The sequence below is a fragment of the Anomalospiza imberbis genome, chromosome 29, assembly GCF_031753505.1.
Source record: "Anomalospiza imberbis isolate Cuckoo-Finch-1a 21T00152 chromosome 29, ASM3175350v1, whole genome shotgun sequence".
NCBI lineage: Eukaryota > Metazoa > Chordata > Aves > Passeriformes > Viduidae > Anomalospiza > Anomalospiza imberbis.
This window is the reverse complement of record NC_089709.1, coordinates 1,833,595-1,856,498: the sequence shown is the minus strand read 5'-3', so window position 1 is coordinate 1,856,498 and position 22,904 is coordinate 1,833,595. Positions and strand designations below refer to the sequence as shown.

Genomic DNA, 22,904 nt, shown 5'->3' with positions numbered 1-22,904 from the left:
ACACAGCTGAATTCTAACTCTCCTCCCCAGCTTTCTACAGTCAGAGCTGAGTGACCCAGAGAGCAGGGCAGGGACACGTGCTCTGTAACTACACCGACCTGACCCCATCCCTTTCTTGACCAACATGCATGGACCCTTTCTAGCAGCCCTGGATCACTGTGACAGCTCCAAAATCTGCAGAGGAGGGGTCGTTCATTGCTGCTTTTACCAGAAACTCCCTCAACCTTGCATTCTGTGAGGTATTGCCAATGGACTTTGCAGGGGAAAGGTTTAGCAGTTTTAGTCGCTGCTCAATAAAATCCCCCAGCAATTCAAGAGCTAACCTTGCCTGAGCAGAACTGAGGTATGCTGAGAGGGCCTGTCTCCTTCAGCCCCACTCAGTCCTCTTCTGCCTCCCTCAGCCCAGGTGTTTTACCTGAGATCATCTCCTCAGTGGAGGAGGAAAGCAGCCAGTAAACAACAGCAAACAGAGACAAAGAATAAAATCTCAGATTGGGATAAACAGATGATGAATGAGCTGCCAAGAGATACAGAAAACAATCTCCTTATAAAGAAAGCAACATGTCCATCCTGCAGTGATTCACATACTCAGAGCATCCAAGTGGAGACAACTCAGCACATCAACCATCTTTGAGGATTCCAGACCAGAAGTAAAAGATCAATACACCTCTGCACTACAAAACCCATGCCCAGGGGAGAAAGTGGAGAAAGGGGAAAGACAGCCCTGTAGGCAAGCAACCTGGGGGACCCAGGTGCTGCCATCTCTGTTCTCTTACCTGTGCCATCACTCTGAAAGGCTGGGACAGGATTTTCCCCTTCTTCTAGCTCAGCCTGGAGGCGAATATTGACGTGATTTATCAGGTGAGAGAAGAGAGCCAGCGTGAAGGCAATGGCTGCACTGTACTGTTTGGAACCTGCAAGCAGACAGCACAGTGAGGTGGAGGAGGTGAGCACTACACCAGTTCAGACAGCATCTCCAGCCTAACTGTGCTGCTGGATGCTCACCAGGAAATTTCCAAACAAAGCACTGGTTACCTGCCCTCTTGAGGCTGTGAACGCTCATAAGGCAGATGATCACCATGCGAAAGATCAGGAGATCAGGGAGGAAGGAGTAGCCACTCTCATACTCTTCTTCATCTTCACTGGTTGAGCTCAGGTTAGGAGGGGAGGGCAGGTAGAACAAGCACAGGTTGAAATCCTCCAGCACAGACTGGCAGAGAGATGTCAGCTCAGAATCCAAAGAGCTTTAAAAGAGTGAAAAATAATGAAGAATTATTAACTCAAGACTTATGCTCCTGGCATGTCTGCCCAGAAACTGAAACAAAACTGGCAGTTAGGCTGTCCTTTAGCACTAGGCAGGATGAGGCACCATGGAATATACTGCAGGCAACAACAGCTATGGGAAGTAAGTGACATTAATCAGATTATGTTTTCCTCTTTAAAGCTGCTTAACTAAAGACAAACAATACCTAGAGATGGGTCACCAAAAACCAGATCAATTTTCCCCTGGGAGCTCAGCAGTGGCCATTAAGATACACAAGGCACTTAAATGCTAAAGGGAGCAAAAGTTCTAGATGCACTGCTCAGTGAAAAGTATTACACTGCCACACACATGGGACTCAGCTTTTCCTCCTCCTAAGTCTCTCCTGCAGCCCAGAATATTCCAAAATCCTCCACAGCTGTTCAGTCCTTCAAAGGAAGCCATGAGATCAATCCAATGGGCTGTGGGAGCTTCCTAGTTACAAAACAGACTTATTTGTGAAATTTCCAGCAAAGCCTTTTCAGGGGAAAGTGTGCTTGGGAAATTAAAGTACTTCCCAAATTTCTTATGTTCTAAATACATGTTGAGTGGATATTAGAGGAGCCTTGTAGTTCCACCTCAGTACAAGGCAGTATTGGAAAGCCAATCCCATACTGGGCTGCATGAACAAGGGCAGAGCCAGCAGGTTGAGGACATGTTCTCCTCCTCCATGCACTCACAAGGTGGCAGCTGGAACGCTGTATCCCGTCTTTGGGTCCACAGGACAAAAAAAAAAAAAAAACACCAAACAAAAACACACTGACAAACTGGATTTAGTCCAGCAGAGGAACAGAGAACATGATGTATGAGAAGAGACAAAGAGAATCGAGTTTGTTCAGCCTGAAAGACAGAAGGCATGTGGGGTGTCTTCTGTTTCCAGATGCCAAACAGGTGATTACAGAGGACTGGATAAGACTCTCCTTAGTGGTGCACAGCAAAAAGAAGAGAAATTATGGGTACACACTACAGAAAAGAAAAATAAGATTAGATGCAAGGAGAAAAAAATTCTATGGTGAAGGTGGTCAAACACTGGAAAGGGGACCAGAAAGGTGTGGGATTTCTGTCCTTGGATCCAGTCAATACTCAGTGTGATGAGACTCTGAGCAAGCTCATCCAACTTCACTTCTGCATCTACTTTCACAGTGAGCACTTCTTTGGGGAAGTACCAGACCCCCAAAAGGTCCCTTCCAACCTAAACCATTCCACAATGAATTTAACTGCAGCTTGTATCTAAGCCCTTTACAACACCTGTTCTGTTTCAAGCAGTAAGAGGTTTATTTAAAACCACCTGAAAACCTCCCAGCACAGAAAGAGAAAATCCAATAAAAAAATCTAAAAGCCCAAAAATCACACAGCTATACAAAGCCTCACGTTTATTCCAACACAACCAGACTTCTAAGTGCAGTGAACAGCCCCACACATGTGTGGACAGCAACTCTTTGCTGTCCCATCAGCCTGAGTACAGGGCTTGCCAGGAAAAAGCATCTGCTGACTGCATGGGGTAAGCAAATCCCAAAGGCACAGCAGAGAGACAGCTGCAAGGCCCAGGAGCTCAGCACGCACTCAGGCTGGCCTGATTTAGACAAGTCACCAAGTATTTAACCCTTTGGTATTTCAGCCTCCCCTGGAAACACAATCTTCATGCTCCATGCATGGATAGTCCAAAGTCTTGGGCCTTTTGGCAGAAAGCCTCAGCACAGGCACTGTTATCTTACAATTAAACAATCCCTTCCAATTCTGAGTGCCTGCTACTGTCAGTTGTCAATAGAAAATACAATCTACCATAACCTTACCTGCTCTTTGGCTGCAAAAGACTCTGCAGGTACATGAAGCTCACCAGCAGCCTCTTAATGTCTTTTCCTCTAAAAAGATGGAGGAGAAAACACTGTAAAGCAGGTGCCCTATCACAGACATGGGCTGGGCTGACAGAGCTCTATTAACAGGTAAATCAGGTCTCAACTGAAAAGTCCATTCTGATGAAACTGGAGAGAAAGAAGACAGTTTATACACTGCCAACTTTCACCAACATGCCCCAACCCTCATGAATACTCCCAGACTCCAGGGAAGAGTGAGAAAATCTCTCAATGCAAACTCTACACCTGGCCAGCATTTAGTTTTTCTCCTGAAATTATGACCCAAGACAGCAAGACTGGGATCTAGAGTGGGGCTCTCAAAATTTGGGAACTGTCACCGTGCTGAAATGGCCCATCTATCAGCTCCACTTCCCACCAAGACATTACTCTCAACCCAGAGGATACACTAGTGGCACTGCAAATTCTCAGCCTGCACCTCTCCTTTTCTTTCCCTTCTTACCGTTTCTTGCTTGGAGATAGCTTCCTGGTTTCACACTTCTTCAGCTGATGATACATCTTGGCTGCTTTGTCATACAGCCGCTTCAGGTTCCCATAGGCACCTTCGAAGGACACTTCAGACTGGATGCTACAGCGTCAAAACAGGACACAGCCGAAGTTACTTCTCCACAAGGCTGCTCACACTTTAGGGCTTTAACTCACTAGCAAGTTATTCAGGTTTCAAGGCATGAGGACAGGCACCCAGTGCTGCTGTCTGAACATGCTGGGCACTAAAATCCCACCATTGGCCAAGAATTGCACTTCAGCTGCCTCACAGCTTCCACCTATTCTCAAATCAGTGCCTTCAAGCCAGGAATTTCACTCTGCTCACACCACAGGGTGCCTCCCTCAGCACCTCCAACCCACTTCCAGCCTGGCTCTCCAGCTCACACAAGGAGCTTGGGCAAAGCCCTCCAGGTGCAGCCCTGCACAGGTGATTAGTAACCACCAGCACAGTGGTTTGGTTTGACCAAGGCTCGCTCTCATTACTACCAGTCCTACTCAAGGGCAAACCAAACCCATCTCTTTCCCTTCTCCTAAAATTAATTTGCCAAAAACAGCTCAAAGTAAAGAGGAGAGGATCTGACACCCACAGCAGCAGTGCATGGTTTCCCTGCTCAGGACACGCAGATCTGCAGGAACTCACCAGCGTAAGTAGCAGTAGGTCGCTTCCACATTGTAGTACTTGCTCCCTGCCAATGTCCCCAGTTGGTTGAAGGGCATTCCTGTCAGGAAGAAGAGGGGCAATGGAATTTACTTGGAATTCTCCAATTGCCCTGGCTAGAAAGGAGATCCTCTCCCTTTCACTACATTTCCACACAGGAGGGAAGCCAGGAGACACAAAGAGTAGTAAAGCTGTAGTACAAAGGTCTGGACTACTCAATTCTTTCACCATCCAGGGTCTGCTTTCCATTTTACAGAGCTTTTAGATCCTCCCCACCTTGTGCCAGTTATCTATGTAAGAGAGAAGAGCAAACAATGCCTATTCCTTTGTATTAAGAATGGTGTGGCCTTGACTCCATATTCCCTGACAGAGACATCATCTTATCAGCATCGGAGAGCTCTATTGCAGCTCCTGCGGTGCAGAAACTTTTGCCACTTTTATTTGGGAACAGCCTTTCAAACAGTTCAGTGAGAACTCTGCAAAGACAGCATGTAGAGAACATTTGGCTGGATGACACACTTTAAGGTATGACACGCCCTCTACTCCAGCACTGATGTGTTCCCAGAAGGAGGCACTTCTGAAGGAGGAAGCAGCACGTGAGATTTCTTTTTTTTTTCATGGGTAAAAGGGGAAGGTGACTGATAATGCTCTGCTCCTGGCAATGGAGAGCTGGATCTGTGCTTAGCCCAGAGCTACAGCATCACCACAGTCAGGGAAGTCTGAGCTTCTCAGAGGTTCTCAGATGAGTACGGTGAGGTCACTGGCAAAGAGCACCCTGGCTTTAACTCCTCTGTTTGGTTTGCCAGCAAAAGAAAAATCACATGAGAACCTCCCAGCAGAGACAGAGACAATCCAATAAAAAAAATCTAAAAGCCCAGCAAAAGAAGTTCTCAAAGGAAGCAACTTTAACCAGAGGATAAAACCAGTCCTCTCTCCGCTGCAGGATATAAACCTAACCAGTGTAGCACTACATTATTCTTATGTTGCAGTAACATGATTTTAACAACTATAAATTCATGGTAAGTCACTCACCAACTTGTGGTGCAACAGAAAGGGCTTGATAGTAAAATCGCTCAGCCAGCAGCTCCGTGTCCACACCTGCCAGCTCATTCTGATAGCGAGCTGAAAGGAAACCACACACCATGCATCACAAACCCAAAGGCAGCACCTGCTGCAGAGCAGCACAGTTTCCCTATTAAAAATACCACAAAACTCGAAATACTGGCCAAGTCAACAAATCCACCAAAGAACTGCTCTTGGCAAACACTGAAACACACAGGGTTTGCCAGGCTTGTCTGAAACACTTTTCTTTCACCTGCTCACACCACAACTTCTGCCTTTTCCAGCCAAGGGCAGAGCCTGCCACACTTGCAGCATCACATGAACAAAAGGAGAAAGTTCTTCTGCTCCATGTCTTAAGTGCTGATTTATCTGTTCTTGAAGTAACTCAGAGTTGTGTTGCATTTTCCTGTACCTCAGACTATATTCTAGTACAGCAGGGTGTGAAATCAAGTCAGCTGACTTAATAAAATACCTGTGGCTAGACTGAACTTTAATTTATTTTCTCCGCCCCTTTTTTTTTTTTTTTTGACAAACGTAGGCATTTTGGAAACCTTAGGTGACAGCACTGTGAAAAGGTGAGCACCTTTCTCTCCCACCACTCAGGTAAGTCATTCCTACTACCCCCTCAAGACATTTATTTGCAATGCCATTCTTAGGCTGATTCACATGCAACACTAATGCCAAACAGCTTTCACCAGCTTGGAGGCTGCAGCGTCAGACATGTGTACCTGCACCACACTTCCAAGAGCTGCTTTCCACACAGCTGTTTTCTGCCTGCCTTTACTCCCACATGTTCACAATCAAGAAGCTGACACACTTATCACACTTCAGGAGGTCGTGACTGTGGGACAGTCATGCCTGCTATAAAAAGGATGCCACACAGCCAAACACAATGACACTGGGGCTTTGCAGTGGCAAAACTCTGGACTGATGCAATATTGCCTAAATCTGATTTTCAGTCCCACTGGTGCTGATGGAAGTGGCTTTGTAAGTCACAGCTAAGAAGTCTGAACTGAACTCTCTTTGATCCCTCGTACTGTCAAAACAACATAAACAAAAGCAAAGGCTTCCACTCTCACAGCCCTGGCTACAGCTGCTTAGCAGCAGCAAATTCCTCACCTACCTGACCAAACACAAAGCTCCTGCACCTTGAAGCAGTTCAGCCATGAGGATTTCAGCTTATCCCAGTCTTTGACAAAGGTATCAGAGGGAAATTGAATCTGCAAGTAACCTTGGCTGGTGCCTCAGCAGTGACAGCCTCACATGGGGGATACAGGCAGCATCTTTTTGCCATTTTAAAGGCTGCCCTGAGAGGCAATGCTGTCCTTACCTAGATCTCCCAGATAAACCAGACATCGGTGACAGGCCATCTGTGCCCACTCCATCTCCTTCTCTGACGCAGACACGGGTTTCTTGCAGCCTACGAGCAAACACAGAATCTCTCAGAGCATTGGGTGGAGGCTGCTGGGAAGACACCCAAGTCACCCATGCCTCTGCCCAAGACACCCAAATCAAATCCCCCATGGTCACACCTCACTGCCATCTTGTAGAGCAGCACTGGGTCACTCTTGCCAAAATGTGGAAAATAAATGCAGAAAAATGTGGAAAATTGCTCAAAATGTGGAAAATAAATGCAGAAAAATACTTCCAGACTCTGCTGTTCATCCACTCCCCCCTGGATTCTCTCGTGATGGGGCAGTGTGCCACCACCAGTCACTGAAATAAATGACTGTCACCATGTCTATAAGGTCTGCTACAGAGATGTGGCTCCATCTGCCCTCACGTGACTGGACAAAGGCCAATTCCTGCCTATATGATCGTGTGATCACATTAACACAGCACTGAACACAAGTAATACAGCTGATCTCATTAGCATGGCTAACGAGGCCTTTATGGGAGCAGGAACACACCCCTGGAAGCCAGAACAACCTCTGAGCACTGGCACTGGGCACCAATACACAATGGGGACAGACCCTCTCCAACACTGAACACAGAAACAAACTCTCTGTCTCAGGACCAAGATGGAGACTTAGGACTGACCAGCCAAAAAGGGAAGAAATTAAACAAGCAAAAACTAGGACAGAAATCTGTGCTGTAGGCAGGGCAGCCAGAGTCAGTTAGGGAGAACTGCCTCTGGACAACAGTGCCTTTGCAGTGGGTTCAGAAGGGCAACTGAGCTGGTGACAGGGCTGAAGGCACATCCTGGGAAGAGAGGCCACAGACTTCAGGCTCGTCCAAGCTGGAGAAGAGGAGGCTGGGGGATACCTCATTTCTCTCTGCAGCTTCCTGAGGAGGGGAAGGTGGCAGTCTCCTCTTCTTGGCATCCAGTGACAGGACACATGGAAATGGTTCAAAGATGCACCAAAGGAGGTTTAGATTGGATATGAGGAAGCCTCTCCTTACCAGAGGGTGGTCACACCCTGGAATGGGTTTCCTAGAGAGCTGGTCAATGCCCCAGACCTGTCAGTATTTAAGAGGCATCTGGACAATGTCCTTGACAATATGTTTTAACTTCTGGTCAGCCCTGAGTTGCTCAGGCAGTTGGACTGGACAATCATAGGTCCCTTCCCACTGAAATAATCTGGTCTATTCTATACTAAACTTATAAAAAAAGAGCAATTCAGGCAGTGGAAAGTGTCAAGAGCAACAGAGGAAGGCTGCAGCCAGCTGATCTGAACTAACTGAAGTCATCAAATGTGACTCAGTTCCTGGGCAGAGCACATCCAGGCCACAGCTCGGCCAGAGACCAGGAGGCAAAGGCTGCTGCACCCCCCTCCGGAGAGCACCCGCTGCCGCTGGGCCACCAGGCTGGCCTCAGTCCTCCTGCTGCCAAGGACTCACACCTTCTGGAAGAGGAAGTTCCCTCAAGCAGGAATCCCAAAGAAGATTTTGAAGACCGACCCATTCTGCGCTCTGCTTCCCTCCAGACTGAGGCCAAAAGGGTGGACATGAAATCTGGAGGCTGCAGTGACCAGTGAGGAGCTGTTCCCACTTACCAAGAGCCGCTGTACAAGCCACACTGTACAAATACACAGCCTCCAACCTGTGACCACATACACTGGTGGACTCACCCTCCCTTTTATTGCTCTGAATCCTCTTGCTCCCATTCATATAACCATAAAGCTGTGCCCACCCCCATCTGTGGTTTATATGAGATCTTTTCAGATCCATCTTTTCTGGATAGGCAAAAGTTACTTTTCTACTCTCCAGTGTGCTCACCTGCAGCATCTTTTTAAATGAAGAGCCCAAACACAGCAAGAAACCTGAACAAGGGGAGCCCTTCATATGCAATCACCCCTCAGGGTATAAACCCACCTGGAATGTGCATATTGAGGAGTTATTAATTCTGCAGTACTGAGATACATTTCTAAAAGCAACACTTGCCAAGAACATCTGCCTTTTAAACCAACATTTTGAAGCCAATAGTGATACCACCATTTCCCAGAACTAAGAGTAGGCCCCCAGCAAGTAAAACCTTCTTTTGCTGAAGACACACTAACTTCCCTTAGCCAGGTGCTGCTGCCCTGTCCCCTGCCAACTTTAAGCACACCAGTTAAACCTCTGCTAATACAGCTCACAAAAAAGGGCTCCATTTCTCACCTGGACTCCCCCACAACAGAAACATGTACCCTGAGGGCACTGAGTACAACCCTAGGCAAAGGAGAACAGAGCATTACAAGACAATCTAGGATGTGAATGCACAGGCAGTCTTGAGCTGTTTCAAGACTACAAATACTCTTATTCTTCCTCCTCTAACAGGTGCAATACCTCAGATTTCCCTGCACCTAAGGCCATGCAGAGGTCATACAGGCCAGCTAACATGAACTATGGGGCCTTCCTGTGTTCTCAGTCCAAGATTCAAAAGCCACACAGTGAAGAGAGCACAGAGAGAAGAAGCACCAAAAGGAGGAAGAGTCTTACATCTAGTGAACAGGATGTACTGACAGAAATCTGTTGATTTCAAGAACCTATACCCCTGTTTGTCTGCTTTAACTAAGCTTTTAAAAACATTCTATACAGCCAGCAGTACTCTTCAGTTTTCCATAAAAATCTGCCATCACCAGACACTTTTACTAAAGAATTTTCTCACATTGTTTTCTTTCTATCAGAAACACTTCTTTCTTCCCTAATTTAGTATTATTTAAACGAAAAAGTGCCACAGAAAAGAAAGAAGGACAGTCTGTTCTAAACAGAGACCTTGCTAATCAGGGGGAAAAAAAATTATCTTGAATGCTGTGAAGGGGAAGTCACCTGTGGGGGATTCAGCCTTGCCCATGAACCAAACACCTTGAGCACAAACCTATGAGAGGGTCTGTCACGTGTGTCCAGTCGATGCAGCACTGCAACTCCAGCTGGTAATGGGACTGGATGTAGAGCAGGAGGTGCTGGTAGAACCCTATGCCAGCCACCAGGTGAGTCCGGTACGCGCACTCCAGGGTGCTGCGGCTGTGGATGTGCTGGGAGAAGGAAAAGGAGCACGTTAATGCAGCCTGGGGTACAGTTTAGGCTCAGCTCTACTGAGCGTGAAGCAAGACAGTGGTAGCTCAGCTCTAATTGGTTTTGCACAGCTCTGTACCTCCTCCTGCTCAACAGTGTTCCCCCTAGTAGTAGTTACTAAGGGTCAACATCAAGGAGAAATACTTGTAAAAACAAATAAATAAAATCAAAGTATCTGTTTAGAGCACTTTAAATGCACCCAGACCCTGGAAAGCCGGGAGAGCTTATGGCATCAAAGAGCACTGAGGATCTTCCAGTGATCAACTCTTGTAAAAACAATCAGCACGGATAAAGACTCTTAAAAGAATCACTCTACCCGGAGAGATCTGTCTTATGAAAAGGGGAACACAAAAAATAAGCAAATTCTGTTGAAATGCCCTCTGCAATGGCAGGTCTCTCAACAGCATGTTAGTGCTTAACTGCTCACTGCCAAAGGCACAGGGCAACTCCATAGGAATCTGAGAGTGCCCAGCTCCCCACTCTGGGCTCAGACCACACCTTCTCCAAGCAAATGAAGCTTTAAACTTTGCCTCATCCACTGCACAGCTAGAGACCTTCTCATGCCAGAGCCATAGATACCTGCCTTTTTATTTGTTTTAATGAGTTGGATAACTTCATAGTAAACCTTTCTCCAGAGCAGTTCTTCTGCTTTTCTTCCATAATCCACTGGATGCAGGAACATCAGCTTCACGCACAGCTCCCGCAGCCTGGGACAGAGAGCAGAGCATTCTCAGTGAGCTCCTGCAGCCTCAAACAGAGCACAGAAGAGGAGCACTTCTGCCACTACAGAAGCACAGAAGAGGAAAATCTGAATCCATTACAATGGTTGAGCCAGGCCATCTGGTGATGGTACAGCCTGAATCACTCCCACACAAGAGCACCACGAAAAGCCACATACTTTAACCAGTGCCCTCTGGGCTCAGCTGGCCATCAGTGACTTCCTGAGGTGCAGTAATGACAAGAATTGGCTTAAAAAATTAGCTTAAAAAATTAGTAAGAATAATCCTCCTTGCTCTACCCCTTGCTAATCAGGTGAAGCAACCCCTACCCCTGATGAAAGATTTTACACACATGTAAGAAATTTCTGCCCCACAGTTTTTATTACTAGGAAACAATTGGCCAACACAAAGACATTTTATTTCTATCAATGACATCCAGGAAAGCCATGGACTGCACTGCTCAAGTACAGGTCTGAAATCCAGTTCCTGCTTCCAAAACCTGGAAGGATCCCAGGTTAACAGGTGCACCACAAACCAAACAAACATTAAAACTGCAGATTCAATAGCTCCACGTGTTGCTTCACACAGATTTTCCCCAGCCAAACGCAAAACACAAGCATGCTGCCCAACTTACTTGTTCCTCAGGCTGATGTTCTCTGGCTTGAACACATCCTGATAAGCTGCTTTATTGCCAAGGATGAGATCCAGCCGGTGCACGGCCTCAACCACTGCCCTGCATGGGAACACAGAGCCAAGAGTTTCAGGAGAGAAGGTCACCTGGGATCACTGCAGATCGGAGGTGTCTGCAAAGAACCACACTGCCCTGTACCACAACACAGTCACTGATCTCCTTTTTGCACTCTAGAAAGTTATGGAGAGCAGAAAAAAGCAGAGTTACACACATTTATAGGTATTTTTGTGCAGAACAGTGGTTTAATCACCACTTACTGCTGCCTGTCTGATAAAACATGTCAATTATTTCTACAGTTGCAAAATCAGAAATGTCTCTGGACACGTTGGCAACCTCAGCAATTAAACCTGCTATACCTACACTCAGATTAATTTAAATGTCTTCAACTCTGTGATTAAAAAAATTGATTGAATTCGAAAAACTACTGTTTTGATGGGTTAAGTTTTAATGGTGGAAGAATCAAACCTCCACCAATTCCTGTTTTCTTACCAATCTGCCTATGAAAGAAGGCAACATAAGTCTGTCATTTGCCAGAACTTCCCCATCTTTGTTAAGGATTCACTGGTTGAACCCCTAATGTTGCCTCAGTGACAGGTAACAGATATTCAAACCCAGCCTAAAAGAGGAAATTTGTTCCAAGGTTTCCTCCCCCAAAAGCCAGCCAAAAGACAGAGCGAGCAACCTCCAAACCTCTGAGCCATGCAAAAAAGTACTTTGGTGAATCATTGCCCAAGACCCTCCTCCTGGAGGAAGAATCCCACACTGTGTGTAAATCTCAAGCACTCAAAAGTTTGTAGATGTGAACAAATCACACCACAATTCTGAATGCTGAAGTAAAACAAATCCAGGGACTTTCAGCACCATTAGTGGTGAACCTCATCAATAGCTCAGGGACAGCTCGATACAGCACAATAACTGTCAACCCTTCCTGCACAAGAGGTCACCTCCAGCCTCTGCCTTTGCTCTGCCTGTATCTGAGGTCACCAAACCCCAGAGGTCCTTGTTCTCCCCTCAGCTTCATATCTACCCCACCCATTGTCACTCCTCATTTGCTCCAATTCCTGTCCCACCAAGAGCTGTTGGAGCGAGGAGCTGAAGACAATCGCAACACGCTGTGGACACAAAAGAAAGCAGGAGCAGAGCAAACTCCTGCCAAGCAGATCAGAGAGGTGCTACAGCCAGTCTGCTCCCCCTCCCGACATCCCCACCACCTGCAGGTCGGGAACTGCCCCATCACACTCACAGCACCACGCAGCGACAGCCTGCTGCTCCTGCACTGATGGGGGACAAACGGAGCACAGGGCACCCCCAAACTGAAGCCTGCAGGCCCATGTTCTGGGAGGCTGAAACCACCGCCACTTCCTTGAAAACTAAAGATGTTACTGCAAAGTAACCGACAGTTTCCTATGCCAGCACCTTCCCAGCAAGGCAAATCTCTCTTCACAAACTCACTACACCCAAAGGAACCTCCCTGAAAAAAGCCCCAAGACATTCCAGAGCTCACAGAGAAAATGTCCCATCTCTTGGGACAGAAAGCCTCTCACTCAAGGTAAAGAAATCTCACTTGTTTCCAGTAACCGCAGAAACTGACAGGAAAAGGAAAGCTTGGGGAATAGAAGCATCTCATGCAATGCCTTGGGAAAGCGGAACACCATAGACTTGAACCAGCTTCTTACTGAATAATCATAAAGAAAACCAAGGAGACAGTAAGAATCACACAAAAAATCCTGTTACGTTCTTGACATCCAGCCCCTCCTGCTCACTGCCCTCTTTCTCATATGGCCTGGAAGGTGTCTGCAAACTCTTGACAGCTTCGTACCCTCACAGCAAGGAAAGAAGCAAGTAAAATACATTTTGGTTCACAGGTAACAGGCACTGACTGTGCAGCATCCATGCAAGCTCATATTGGGGTTGGGACAATCCAAAAAGCCCCTGGTTTGGCTTCCCCACAACGCACAGGCAATGCACCTCTCCTCACTGCAGCCTGGGACTGCTGTCCCAGCCGTGGCTCTCAAAGTCCCTTCCAGCACACCAGGAGCTGACTGGTTTCCTCTGCAAAGGGTGACCAGAGGAAAGAGGAACTGCTGGTTCATTTGATTCCCAGAGAGAACTAGAGGAAAACTACAATCGTTGATTCCTGACATAGGCAGTAAAGCAGCTGTAAAATAACATTCTGTGAGCAACAGATCTCAGCTGTGTGCGTCCGAAACAAGCGCACGTGTCCATGACAGCCAATGTGGAAAATGATCCCAGTGGCCTGCCAAATAAGAAGTACAGAAAAGTTTCCTTCTGGGGACAGAAGGACATCACCTTCCCCTCAAGGTGGCCCGGAGGACAGCTGCCATGCAACCTAATTTTCTACAACAGCTCACAGATGGGCACATGCACACACTTGGTATTTCTGCTGTTCTTTCAGTGTTTGTAAAGAAACAGAGTTCATGACCAGAGAGCAGCAAGGCTGACACACTGGGATGGGGTTCATCAGCCCTAAGGGAGGCCCCAGCTGAAACATGGCCTTGTCCACATCCACACAGGCCCTGTGGTGCTGCTGGAAGAGAAGGAGGCAGGAGTAAAGCAGAATCTGACAGCTGGCGATTCCCTGCCAGGATCCCACATCTGTGGTGCTGAGGAAAGAGGACTCAGTGAGGACAAAAGGGACAGGAGCCAGCCTCACACCAGAAATGCTGGGAAACACCAACACAGCTGCTATGGGCCATGCACTGCTGGAAATGCACTTTAGCATCTGTGCCCTCACTGGCCCAAGACCACGGGTTGAACTTTCCCTAGCAGTTAAGAACACAAACCCTGTCCCAGGACCCATTTTTCTACCTGCTGTGTTTAAACATTGCTTTCAGACAGCATATCAGAGCCACAAAGGAGGCACATCAGATGCCAGTCTATTAAAAGAAACAAATACAGCACATGGTGCCAAGCAGGGTGGAAACAGGCCAATGCCAAGTCTTCTTGAGCCATACAGACACTGATCTGTCCCTCTTCCTCTGTGCAATTAACGGTCTGGGACGGAGCAGGACAGCAGGGAGAATTATTTGTCCCCTCTGTTTCTTTATTTAGGACATCACTAAAAGCCACAGTATCTGAGGAGTAAGACATTATTAAGAGAAAAGACCTGCAAGTCATTTAGCTCTGCTCTGGCATGTGTCAGTACACTGTCTGGAACAGGCTCCACACAAGAACAGCAACACTGAGTGCACGAGCTAATGGTTACCCAGAAACCTGTAAAATAAACCTGGTCACCTTGGGCTACAACAAGCATTGTAAAAGCTCACCCATGATAATGCAGTTGCCACATTTCAAGGTGAAACCTGGGAACTATCAATCTAGGAAGACTGGGAAAGATCAAAGAGTACCCTATGAGCAACAATGGGCACCCTCATCTCTGAAAGGACACTCTGACAGCCAACATGCTGCCAAGGACCTTGGAGACCTGAGCTCAGCTCCCACAAGCTGACAACACGCTGATCCCATGGGATCACAGTTTAGAGCTGGGACTGTGGCATTCACGCATCTGTGACTCAAAGGCGCCACTTAGTGCGACAGTCATGAGCTCTCAGACCACAGTCACCACACAACAGGCTCCTCGGAGGGCAGGGAACTCCCACTTCGGGCTGAAAGAGGACAACTGACAGGAGACTGTTAAGGTGGGAACCTGCTCAGAGAACTGTCAGCTACAGAGATGGAAATTTGTGGCCACTGCAGGTACTATAAATCCTGCACTAAAATCACAATGCTTCCTCCCCGCTAAAGAAGAGCTGTCCCTGCAGGAGAGAAGGAGGGTGGTTCTTTTTCTGCTGTAAAAACCCTCTAGAGCAACCACACGCCTTACTCTGCTACAAAAATTCAAACAGAAAACAACCCCTCCCTTGCAGGGATGACAATTCCTCATCTGGCCACAGGCCGTTCTCTCGCTGGCTGCAGCAGAACGTGAGGTTCCACTTGACAGATGAGCTGAGCAGCACCAGGAAAACAAAGCAGAACAGGTCTTGAACCACGACAAGGATGGTTTCAACAAAGGCAGAAGCACACACATCCTGCACATCCTCTCCAGCCCTGTCCCACACTCCTTGAGCAGGCACGGCGCTCTGCTGCTCCAGCTCAGCCTCCAGCTGATGTGGTGGAGATCACCGCAGGTGTCTCAGCGTGGCAGCAGCAGACACAGAGCTCCACAGCCCGGGGTGCTCTGGGCAGGACTGTGCAGCCCATACCTCCATCACACCAGGTCCCACTTCTGACCTCGCACCAAGAAAAGCAACCCACCGAACCTCCAAAGTGCAGGAACGTGCTTGCACCGAGCAACAGAGAAATAACCACCACCCAAACCTGCAGGTACCGGTGGGGATTCCTGGACACAGATCCTGCCAGTGCCCCAGCAGGAGGCAAAACCCTGCCCTGCTGTAGAGGTGGGCAGTGAGGTCCCACAAGGTGCAAGGACACGGCCAATGTCATCAAGACAAAAAGAAATGGACCCTCATGTAAAATTCATCTCTTGTCTCCATCACTTTGCTCATCTTTGAGGCCCAGACTTGCTGCTGGAACTCCTGTGGATCTGAGCCAGAAGGGAACAATTTCTGGGCTGCCGTCACAAAACAGGTCAGGAGCAGAGCAGAGGGGACCTGAGCTCACCAAGGCCAGCAGGAGTGCCCCAGTCCTGTTCTCTGATGCCATTTCCAATGTATGGTGTAGAAATGTGGGACCAGAGTCCCAGGGAGTGCTTAACTGGAAAGATCTGCAGCTGGAGCTGTGCTGCCCTCCACACAATAGCAAAGTGCCCCGGCTCACACTCCTGCTCATCACACCCTCTTCTCCAGCACTTCTCACGTAATCCCTGTGTACTGCCAAAGCCAGGGACACCCTCTCCAACCCCTCTCTCCCTGGATGACCCCACATCTCACCCTTATCCCATTGTGTCCCAACAACTCCTTTCCACTCAGCCCCCATCATTCTCCCTGAATCCCACAGAATCCCTTTTTCCACCTCCCATGTCCTTACTCATCATCCTGGGTGACCCCTTTCCCCTGACCCCCTTCCTGCTCTCCCACCTATCTCTCCATTCTCCCATCTTGCCTGGATCTCCCACAGCTCCTTCCCCCCCAGTCCCTTGGTCTGACTCATCTGCCCTGGAGCCACCAGACTCCTTTTCCCCAGTGGAACCCCTCCATGTGTTGCTTATCCCCTCTGGATCTCATACAACTCCCTTCCCCTGGTCTTCCCTAAACCTCCTCCTTCTCCTCTCCCTTTGCACTGCATCCTTTCCCTGGATTTCCCCACAACTTCACTTCAATCTTCCCTAAATTCCATCATCTCCTTTCCCCATCTTCTCTGAATATCCCTCCGATCCCCTTCGCCCTCGTTCTCCCAGTCTGCTCTGGATTCAGGAGCCCCCACCATCCCGTCAATCTCTGCTGTTACCTCGATTCCCCCATCTCCTTCCCCCCGAATCCTTCCCTGAAAAGTCCCCCATCTCCTTTCCTTCCATCTTCCCTATATCCCGGCACCTCCTTCACCCTGGCCCTCCCCAGGCTCGCCCAACCTCCCCCGCCCCAATCCCCTTCCCTACGGTCACCCCCCGTCCCCGCCGGACGCTGCCCAGCCCCATTCTCCCCCTGCTCTCCTCGGGCACCCCCTGTTACCCTCCTTCCCCAGATCCTTCCCCGTCCCCCTGAGTAACCCCCCGATCCCCTCCACGCTGGCTCTCCCCAGCCTCACCGGGAGCCGCCCCGGCCCCTTCCCGACACCGGCTCCCTCCGGTATCCCCTTCTCGGCCACTCCATCCCCTCTGGCCCCTCTGCTCACCGGTACAGCCGCTTGGTGTGCAGCACCTTGGCCTCCGGCTCGCCGCTCTCGCCGGCGGCCCCGCCACCCTGGCTCATGGCGCCCGCGGCGGGCCCGGCCCGGCCCCGCGGCCCCTCAGCACCGCCCGCGCCGCCGCCGCCGCCGCCCCCGGGCCCGCTCGGCCGCCATGGCTGCCCCCTGTCCCTCGCTACTCTCGCGAGATTTCCCGCGGCTGCGCCGCGCCGGGCGGGCAGGGCGGCGGCGGGGCCGGCCTGGCCTCGCGAGAGCCGGCGCGCGCGAGAGGCCCGCCCTGAGCGCCGCCAACATGGCGGCCGCCGCCTCAGCCGCCTCAGCCGCCTCAGCCGCCGCGCCGAGTGCCAGGCCGGGCCCGCCGGGAGCGGTGGACGCGGAGGGCCGGGCTCCCGCTGCCCCGGTCGAGGGCTAAAGCGGAGACCCCCACCGCGGCTGTTGTGCCGGGAAGCAGGGGGAAACGGCGCAGGAATCCCTCCGCGCTCTGGGATCCCGAGGGACCGGCCAGGCATCCGGGCGGGTCCTGTGGGGCCGCGGCTCCCCCGGTGGTGTCTTCAAGCTGAACCTTGGCACTTTTTGTAAACATAACTATGCCGTCACGTAACTTCTGTAAGAAAAGCTGCTCCATAAAATAAAAAGACTTTGTATTTCAAGCATTGTGTTAGGTTACGCTACGTAAATGTTCTTCAGCTGGGCGAGGATGTGTATTAGACGGGTTAATGTAAATTTTACTGTAGAAAAGATGTAACTTCGTGCTCCCCCTTGGTGCGCTTGATGTGTGGAAAACTCCACCTCGCACCCTCGCCGAATAAACACGGGCTGGCTTGTCTGTCTCCTTTTCAAACTTCGCGTGTGTTTAGAGAGCTCTTTTAACGCAGCACGCCCAGAGCGGCCCGGACGGGGATCCGGGGGTGCCCTGCCTGCCACGGGGGACAGCGCCGGCGCTCGGCCCGTCCCCGCCGCCGAGCCCCGCGGCGCCACGGCCGGGCTGGGACGGGCGGAGCGCCCGCCCCTCCGCCCGCCCCACCTGAGCCGGTTCGGCAGGTTTGAGGCGGAGAGGCGGCCGGGAGAGCGCTGGAATCCCGCAGGGTCCCGCAGAGCGGCCCCCATGGCCCCCCGCCCGTGCCCGAGTGAGTGCTGCAGCGAGGGGAGGTGCTGCCACGGGGGAAGCGGGGCTGGGGGGCTGCGACAGGGGCTGGGCTCCGGGATCGGGCGCTGGAGGTGCGGGAAGCCTAGGAAGCTGTTTCAAGCCCTACTTTTGGGTGTGGATCGCGGGGGAAGCCCCAAGGGGCTCCGTGCCTCAGTTTCCCCACACCTGTGGCCAGGCCAAGGCTCCTGAGGGTGCAGGGATCAATGTGCTGAGAGAAGTGAGGGAGAAATGTTCATTGCAGGAGACAGGCGGGACACTCAGGACAGGCCAAGAGACAAGGTGCCCCTAAAGGGTAACAACATGGGGGCTCTGCCTGTACCTCCTGCACCCATGGAAGGGCACCCAGCAGCCCCTTTTGCCCACCCCACAACAGTCTCAGCTACAAGAGGCAGCAAACCTGGCCCGTGCCAGCCGTAGCCATGGTTCTGGGAAGCAGCTTGGTCACCTCTCCCCGGGGCTTGGCTGGTCCTGGCCCGGGAGAGAGCCACCGAGGAGCCAGTTCTATCTACCGGGCTGTGCCCAGCTAGAACCCCCAGGATGTTTGTTCAGTGGGGGAAGCATTTCCTAGGCTGCCCCGCTTTGCAGCCAGACCTGCACCTCCAGGGTTCACTCCTCCCAGGACAGTACCTGACCCTGCTGCCAGGGGCCAGAGCACAGGGACACCAGGCACTGCTTTCCCCTCCTAGTGCAAGGACGGGTGGGTGCTGGGGGCTCCAGGGGTGCCAGTTTGCTCCCACTTTGTAACTGGGGCTGTGCACGTGACCCCAAACCTCTCATTTCTGATGTAAATTTATCTGTCTCCTTTCTCCTGGTCCAGGGTGAAAGCAGAAAGGACAGGAACTTTGTCCCCTCCGAACACCACAAGTGCAGGCAGCAGTGTTACCAGCCCCCATCCCTGGCAGTGAGGAACTGGACACTCTCATGGCTGCTGCAGACCCTGTCCAGCCCCCCGAGGAGGTGGCTCTGCTGGAGCTGGGGAAGGTGGCCCTGGCCAAGGTGCCACCAGCCCCAGGTGAGCACCAGGGGGACCCTGATGCCACCTTGCCATGGGACCAGAGTCAGCACAATGCCTGGGGCCAGCCGGAGCTCGTGAAGACAAAGAGGCGCTCGAGTCCTGAGGGGGGCCACGAAGACCCAGAGGAAGCTGTTCCCAGCTGCCCCACAGCCGAGGCCAAAGATGAGGAAGTGCCCCGGCTGCCCGTGGTGGCGGCCCACGTCTTTGTGCCCATCGACCCGCAGTGCATCGAGCAGAGCCCCATCAAGCAGAAGCAGCACCCGACCCCATGGCCCCACGAGGAGAGCAGGGGGGATGTTCCCCGCAGTGTCCCCCCCAGTGACAGACCCAGCAGCCTCCACCACAAGCAGGTCTTCCTCCCCCTCGGCCCCTCGCGCTACCGGAACCCACTGGGCTTTGAGGGGCACATGGCCAAGCCCCCGGCTGAGGGGTCACGGTGCCCGTGCGCCAGGGACTGTGGCACTGATAATCTCAAGGCTGTGGCATCAGTGGCAGGGGCCCTTCTCCTCTGCCCTTGCCTCATCTATGGGGCCTACATCTTCTTGCCCTTCGACGCCCCGCTGCTGCCCACCGTCAGCGCCCGCCTGGTCTACACATTGCGCTGCGCCGCTTTTGCCACCTTCCCCATCATGCTGGGTGAGCCATGGGCTTGGGTATGAGCGCTTTGCTCCTGCTCTGGGCTGCATGAGCCCTAGGGCTGCAGGAGCAGAGCTGGGGCTGAGCTCTTTGTGGCTCTGTTGCTCCCACCAGGAGCAGCAGATGGAGTTTTTCTCCCCTCCTGGTGCTCCCCAAACCCCGCCGTGGCTCCTCTGTGGTTCCACTGATCCCCTCTCTGTGTCCCCAGGAATGATCGTCAGCGGCATCTCCCGCCTCTGCTCCTCCGCCCTGGAGCCCTTTGGAGAGCTGCACCGGGAGGTGGAGATCCACCGCACTTACGTCTCCCAGTCCGTCCACCTCTTCATCCTCTACTTCTTCAACATGGCCGTGCTGGCCACCTACCTCCCACAGGAGCTCCTCAAGCTCATCCCACTGCTCACAGGGCTCTTTGCCATCTCCCGGTAAGTGGCTCCTTCACCCCAGGCTGCTGTTGGGCTCTGTCAGTGCCAGCCAGCACCGTCCCTTGGAGCAAACTCCCACTGTGGCAGCACCTCACCCAGCTCACCAGAGCCAGGAAGGGTTCCTCTTCCTACAGCAGCCATGCCTGGGAAATCCTCACTGGTCAGAACCACTGAGTACCAGCCCCATACCATCACCTTGGCTGAGCCCGCACCCTTTGCCTTCTCCAGGTTGATTTTCTGGATGTCCTACGCCATCGGCCGCTCCTTCCGTGCCTTCGGTTTCAGCATGACCTTCCTGCCACTCCTGGCCATGCTGCTCTGGAACCTGTATGGCATGTTCGTCTTGGAGCCCGAGAACCTCCTCTCCGTGGCAGCGCCAACGCCCGAGGGCCACTCCAAGGAGAGCCGAGCTAAACTCCGGCACTGGGGCTGAGGGAGGCCAGGAGATGGGGCGCCTGCACCCTACGAGTTCGAGCCCTCCTTCATGCCCTGCCTCAAGAATCCTGACAGCACAGGGGTGCTGGCACATCCAGCTGGGCCCCTGCTCCCTGCCTGGACACAGGGAGGTTTTGCTGGGCCCACAGAACCACGCTGCAAACCCTCTGCACCACGAGACTCCTGCTGCGGGTGAAGAAGGCCCAGAGCAGGACACTGTGAGCGCTCTTCCCTGGGAATGGGGTGGGATTTGCTTCCCCTCCTGCTGGAGTCAGCTTTGCCCAATAAAGCTCTTACCAAGCAGCTCTGTGTCTGGTTTGCAGAGGGTGCGTTAAATTCCCCACGGAATGACTCAGAGCTTCGCCTACAGGATGCAATCATCCAGCCTCAAAATTATGTTTCCAAGAGGGGAAAAAATGTTTCCCCCAGACTGTCCCTCTCCCAACCCTGCATCCCACTCCTGGGTCCCTGCATAGCCAGTCTCACCCTGTTTGTCCCTCCTCTTCCTCCTGGTGGAAGTTCAGCACCCGGTTCACAAAACAGTTGGTTGGACAGGAGGGAGGAAGCTCTCTCCAGGGAGGGCTGCAGGGAGAAGCAGGGTTGGATGACACGGCACCAGGTTTGCCACAGCCCAGGGCTAGGGATGGCCAGTCCTCCCCAGGATGGGTGCAGAAGGAGCCCTTTGTTTTGCAGACATGAATGGACCCCTGGGAGTCACATTTCTGACAGCCTCAGTTCTCCATTAACCCAAAGCAGTTAAAAATCCACCCAACTGAGGAAAAGCCACTCCAGCTCCAGATCGGCCAGGTGTCTGGCTTTTCCCACCTGCCATCCTGCGATGCTGTATCACAGGAACAGCCCACCCAAACCAGAGAATGGGAATCAAGGAGCTGAGGGACTCCAGTGAAGCTGTTTCAGAGAAGGTGTCTTGGTTTGAAAGCCAGGTGTCCACCAAGGAAGGCAGGAACTTCCCCTGCAATGGAAAATGTGACCCCCTTCCCTCCAAATTATTTTAACTCTGAAATCAAAGGGTTTTCAGGCAAAGATATGAAAAGAGTGATATATATACACTTCTTTACTAGTATGTGTATGTATAACCAGGCAAACAAACAACAATGTGAAAAACACGTTCACTCTCCTGTGAAAATTTTAAAAGTTGAATAAAGAGCAATAGGAGACAAGGACCACGGAGCAAAGGTTTTTACAGCCGGGTGTATCTTGGCACTCAGTCAAGACCACGCTGTTACCTTCAGGGACACCCCTTAAATACTTTTTCCCTTACATCAGCCTGTTGAATATTCATGGACCCTTATGCAGTGTAAACTTTTTTCCCCAAGCTAGTTTACATGTTCCAAGAACTGTTTAGCATGACTTCTCCTTGGATCTGCCTTTTTAGAACATGGGTATTCCTTGGTTGTGGCTTTAATCCTTTTTTATCATCATCTTCAGTTTTGGTCCCCGGCCCACACTGCCTTCAGAGGGTGAGTGCTGAGATAGTTGGCAGATGTGTAGCAGGTGTCTTCTTCGTATGTTCATTGGATGTTTTCCCATCCAAGCAGGCATTTTAACACAAACAATACTTATATCAGCTATTTCACTGCTATGTCTAAGCTTAATTGACAACAGAAATAAAAACTATATCTTTATAGCAAAGTCATTTTAACACCACACATATAAAATCCATTTTAACATTTGCGAAAAGCCGATATTATAATATGTATTGAAACATTAACTTTAAGGAATTTAGAGATTTTAGAGGAGCTAAGATTTTAGTTAGAGATAAGCCTTACTAGAGTTAATTTTAAAAAATGAGTAGGCCTTAATGAAGTTAAGAGTTAGTAGTTAACTAATAATTGATTGCTTGTCAACACAATGTTTAGTTAGCTGGGTTTATAATGAAGAATACAGAAACTGACAAATAGCTTTTAGGAACATAAGACAGTTGTGGGCCTCCTCTGTTCTGAAACCAAATGAAGACAGGGAATGGGAGTTCTACCAAGGTTCATTTGTCATATTTGCATTGAAAAGGTAGAAAGGTCAGAATGAGGAAGACTTCATTTACTTCCTCATTTTGGGACCCCTCCCCATGAAAGGGACCACCGACCCTTTTCAAGGAACAAACTACACATGCTTAATAGCTTT

General features: G+C 50.8%; 2 protein-coding genes across 2 annotated transcripts in view; one reads left to right on the top strand and one right to left on the bottom strand.

Moving 5' to 3' along the window:
- The window catches only part of SMG5 (SMG5 nonsense mediated mRNA decay factor), a 30,532-nt gene extending 13,249 nt beyond the window's left edge, over nucleotides 1-17,283 (bottom strand). Inside the window, exons 1-11 of the mRNA XM_068175047.1 lie at nucleotides 17,096-17,283; nucleotides 11,228-11,326; nucleotides 10,458-10,581; nucleotides 9,678-9,834; nucleotides 6,708-6,797; nucleotides 5,348-5,437; nucleotides 4,298-4,376; nucleotides 3,614-3,739; nucleotides 3,094-3,162; nucleotides 1,036-1,244; nucleotides 777-914 (exon numbers count right to left, since the gene is read on the bottom strand). Coding sequence (XP_068031148.1) covers nucleotides 777-914; nucleotides 1,036-1,244; nucleotides 3,094-3,162; nucleotides 3,614-3,739; nucleotides 4,298-4,376; nucleotides 5,348-5,437; nucleotides 6,708-6,797; nucleotides 9,678-9,834; nucleotides 10,458-10,581; nucleotides 11,228-11,326; nucleotides 17,096-17,172 — 1,258 coding nt within the window. The 5' untranslated portion in view covers nucleotides 17,173-17,283. The remainder of the gene's footprint in view (nucleotides 1-776; nucleotides 915-1,035; nucleotides 1,245-3,093; nucleotides 3,163-3,613; nucleotides 3,740-4,297; nucleotides 4,377-5,347; nucleotides 5,438-6,707; nucleotides 6,798-9,677; nucleotides 9,835-10,457; nucleotides 10,582-11,227; nucleotides 11,327-17,095) is intronic.
- Nucleotides 17,284-19,000: 1,717 nt separating this feature from the next.
- TMEM79 (transmembrane protein 79) lies at nucleotides 19,001-21,041 on the top strand. The gene is made up of 3 exons (XM_068174871.1): nucleotides 19,001-19,905; nucleotides 20,114-20,327; nucleotides 20,556-21,041. The coding sequence occupies exons 1-3, from the start codon at nucleotides 19,176-19,178 to the stop codon at nucleotides 20,758-20,760; spliced, it is 1,149 nt and encodes a 382-aa protein (XP_068030972.1). The 5' UTR covers nucleotides 19,001-19,175; the 3' UTR covers nucleotides 20,761-21,041.
- Nucleotides 21,042-22,904: the final 1,863 nt, after the last annotated feature.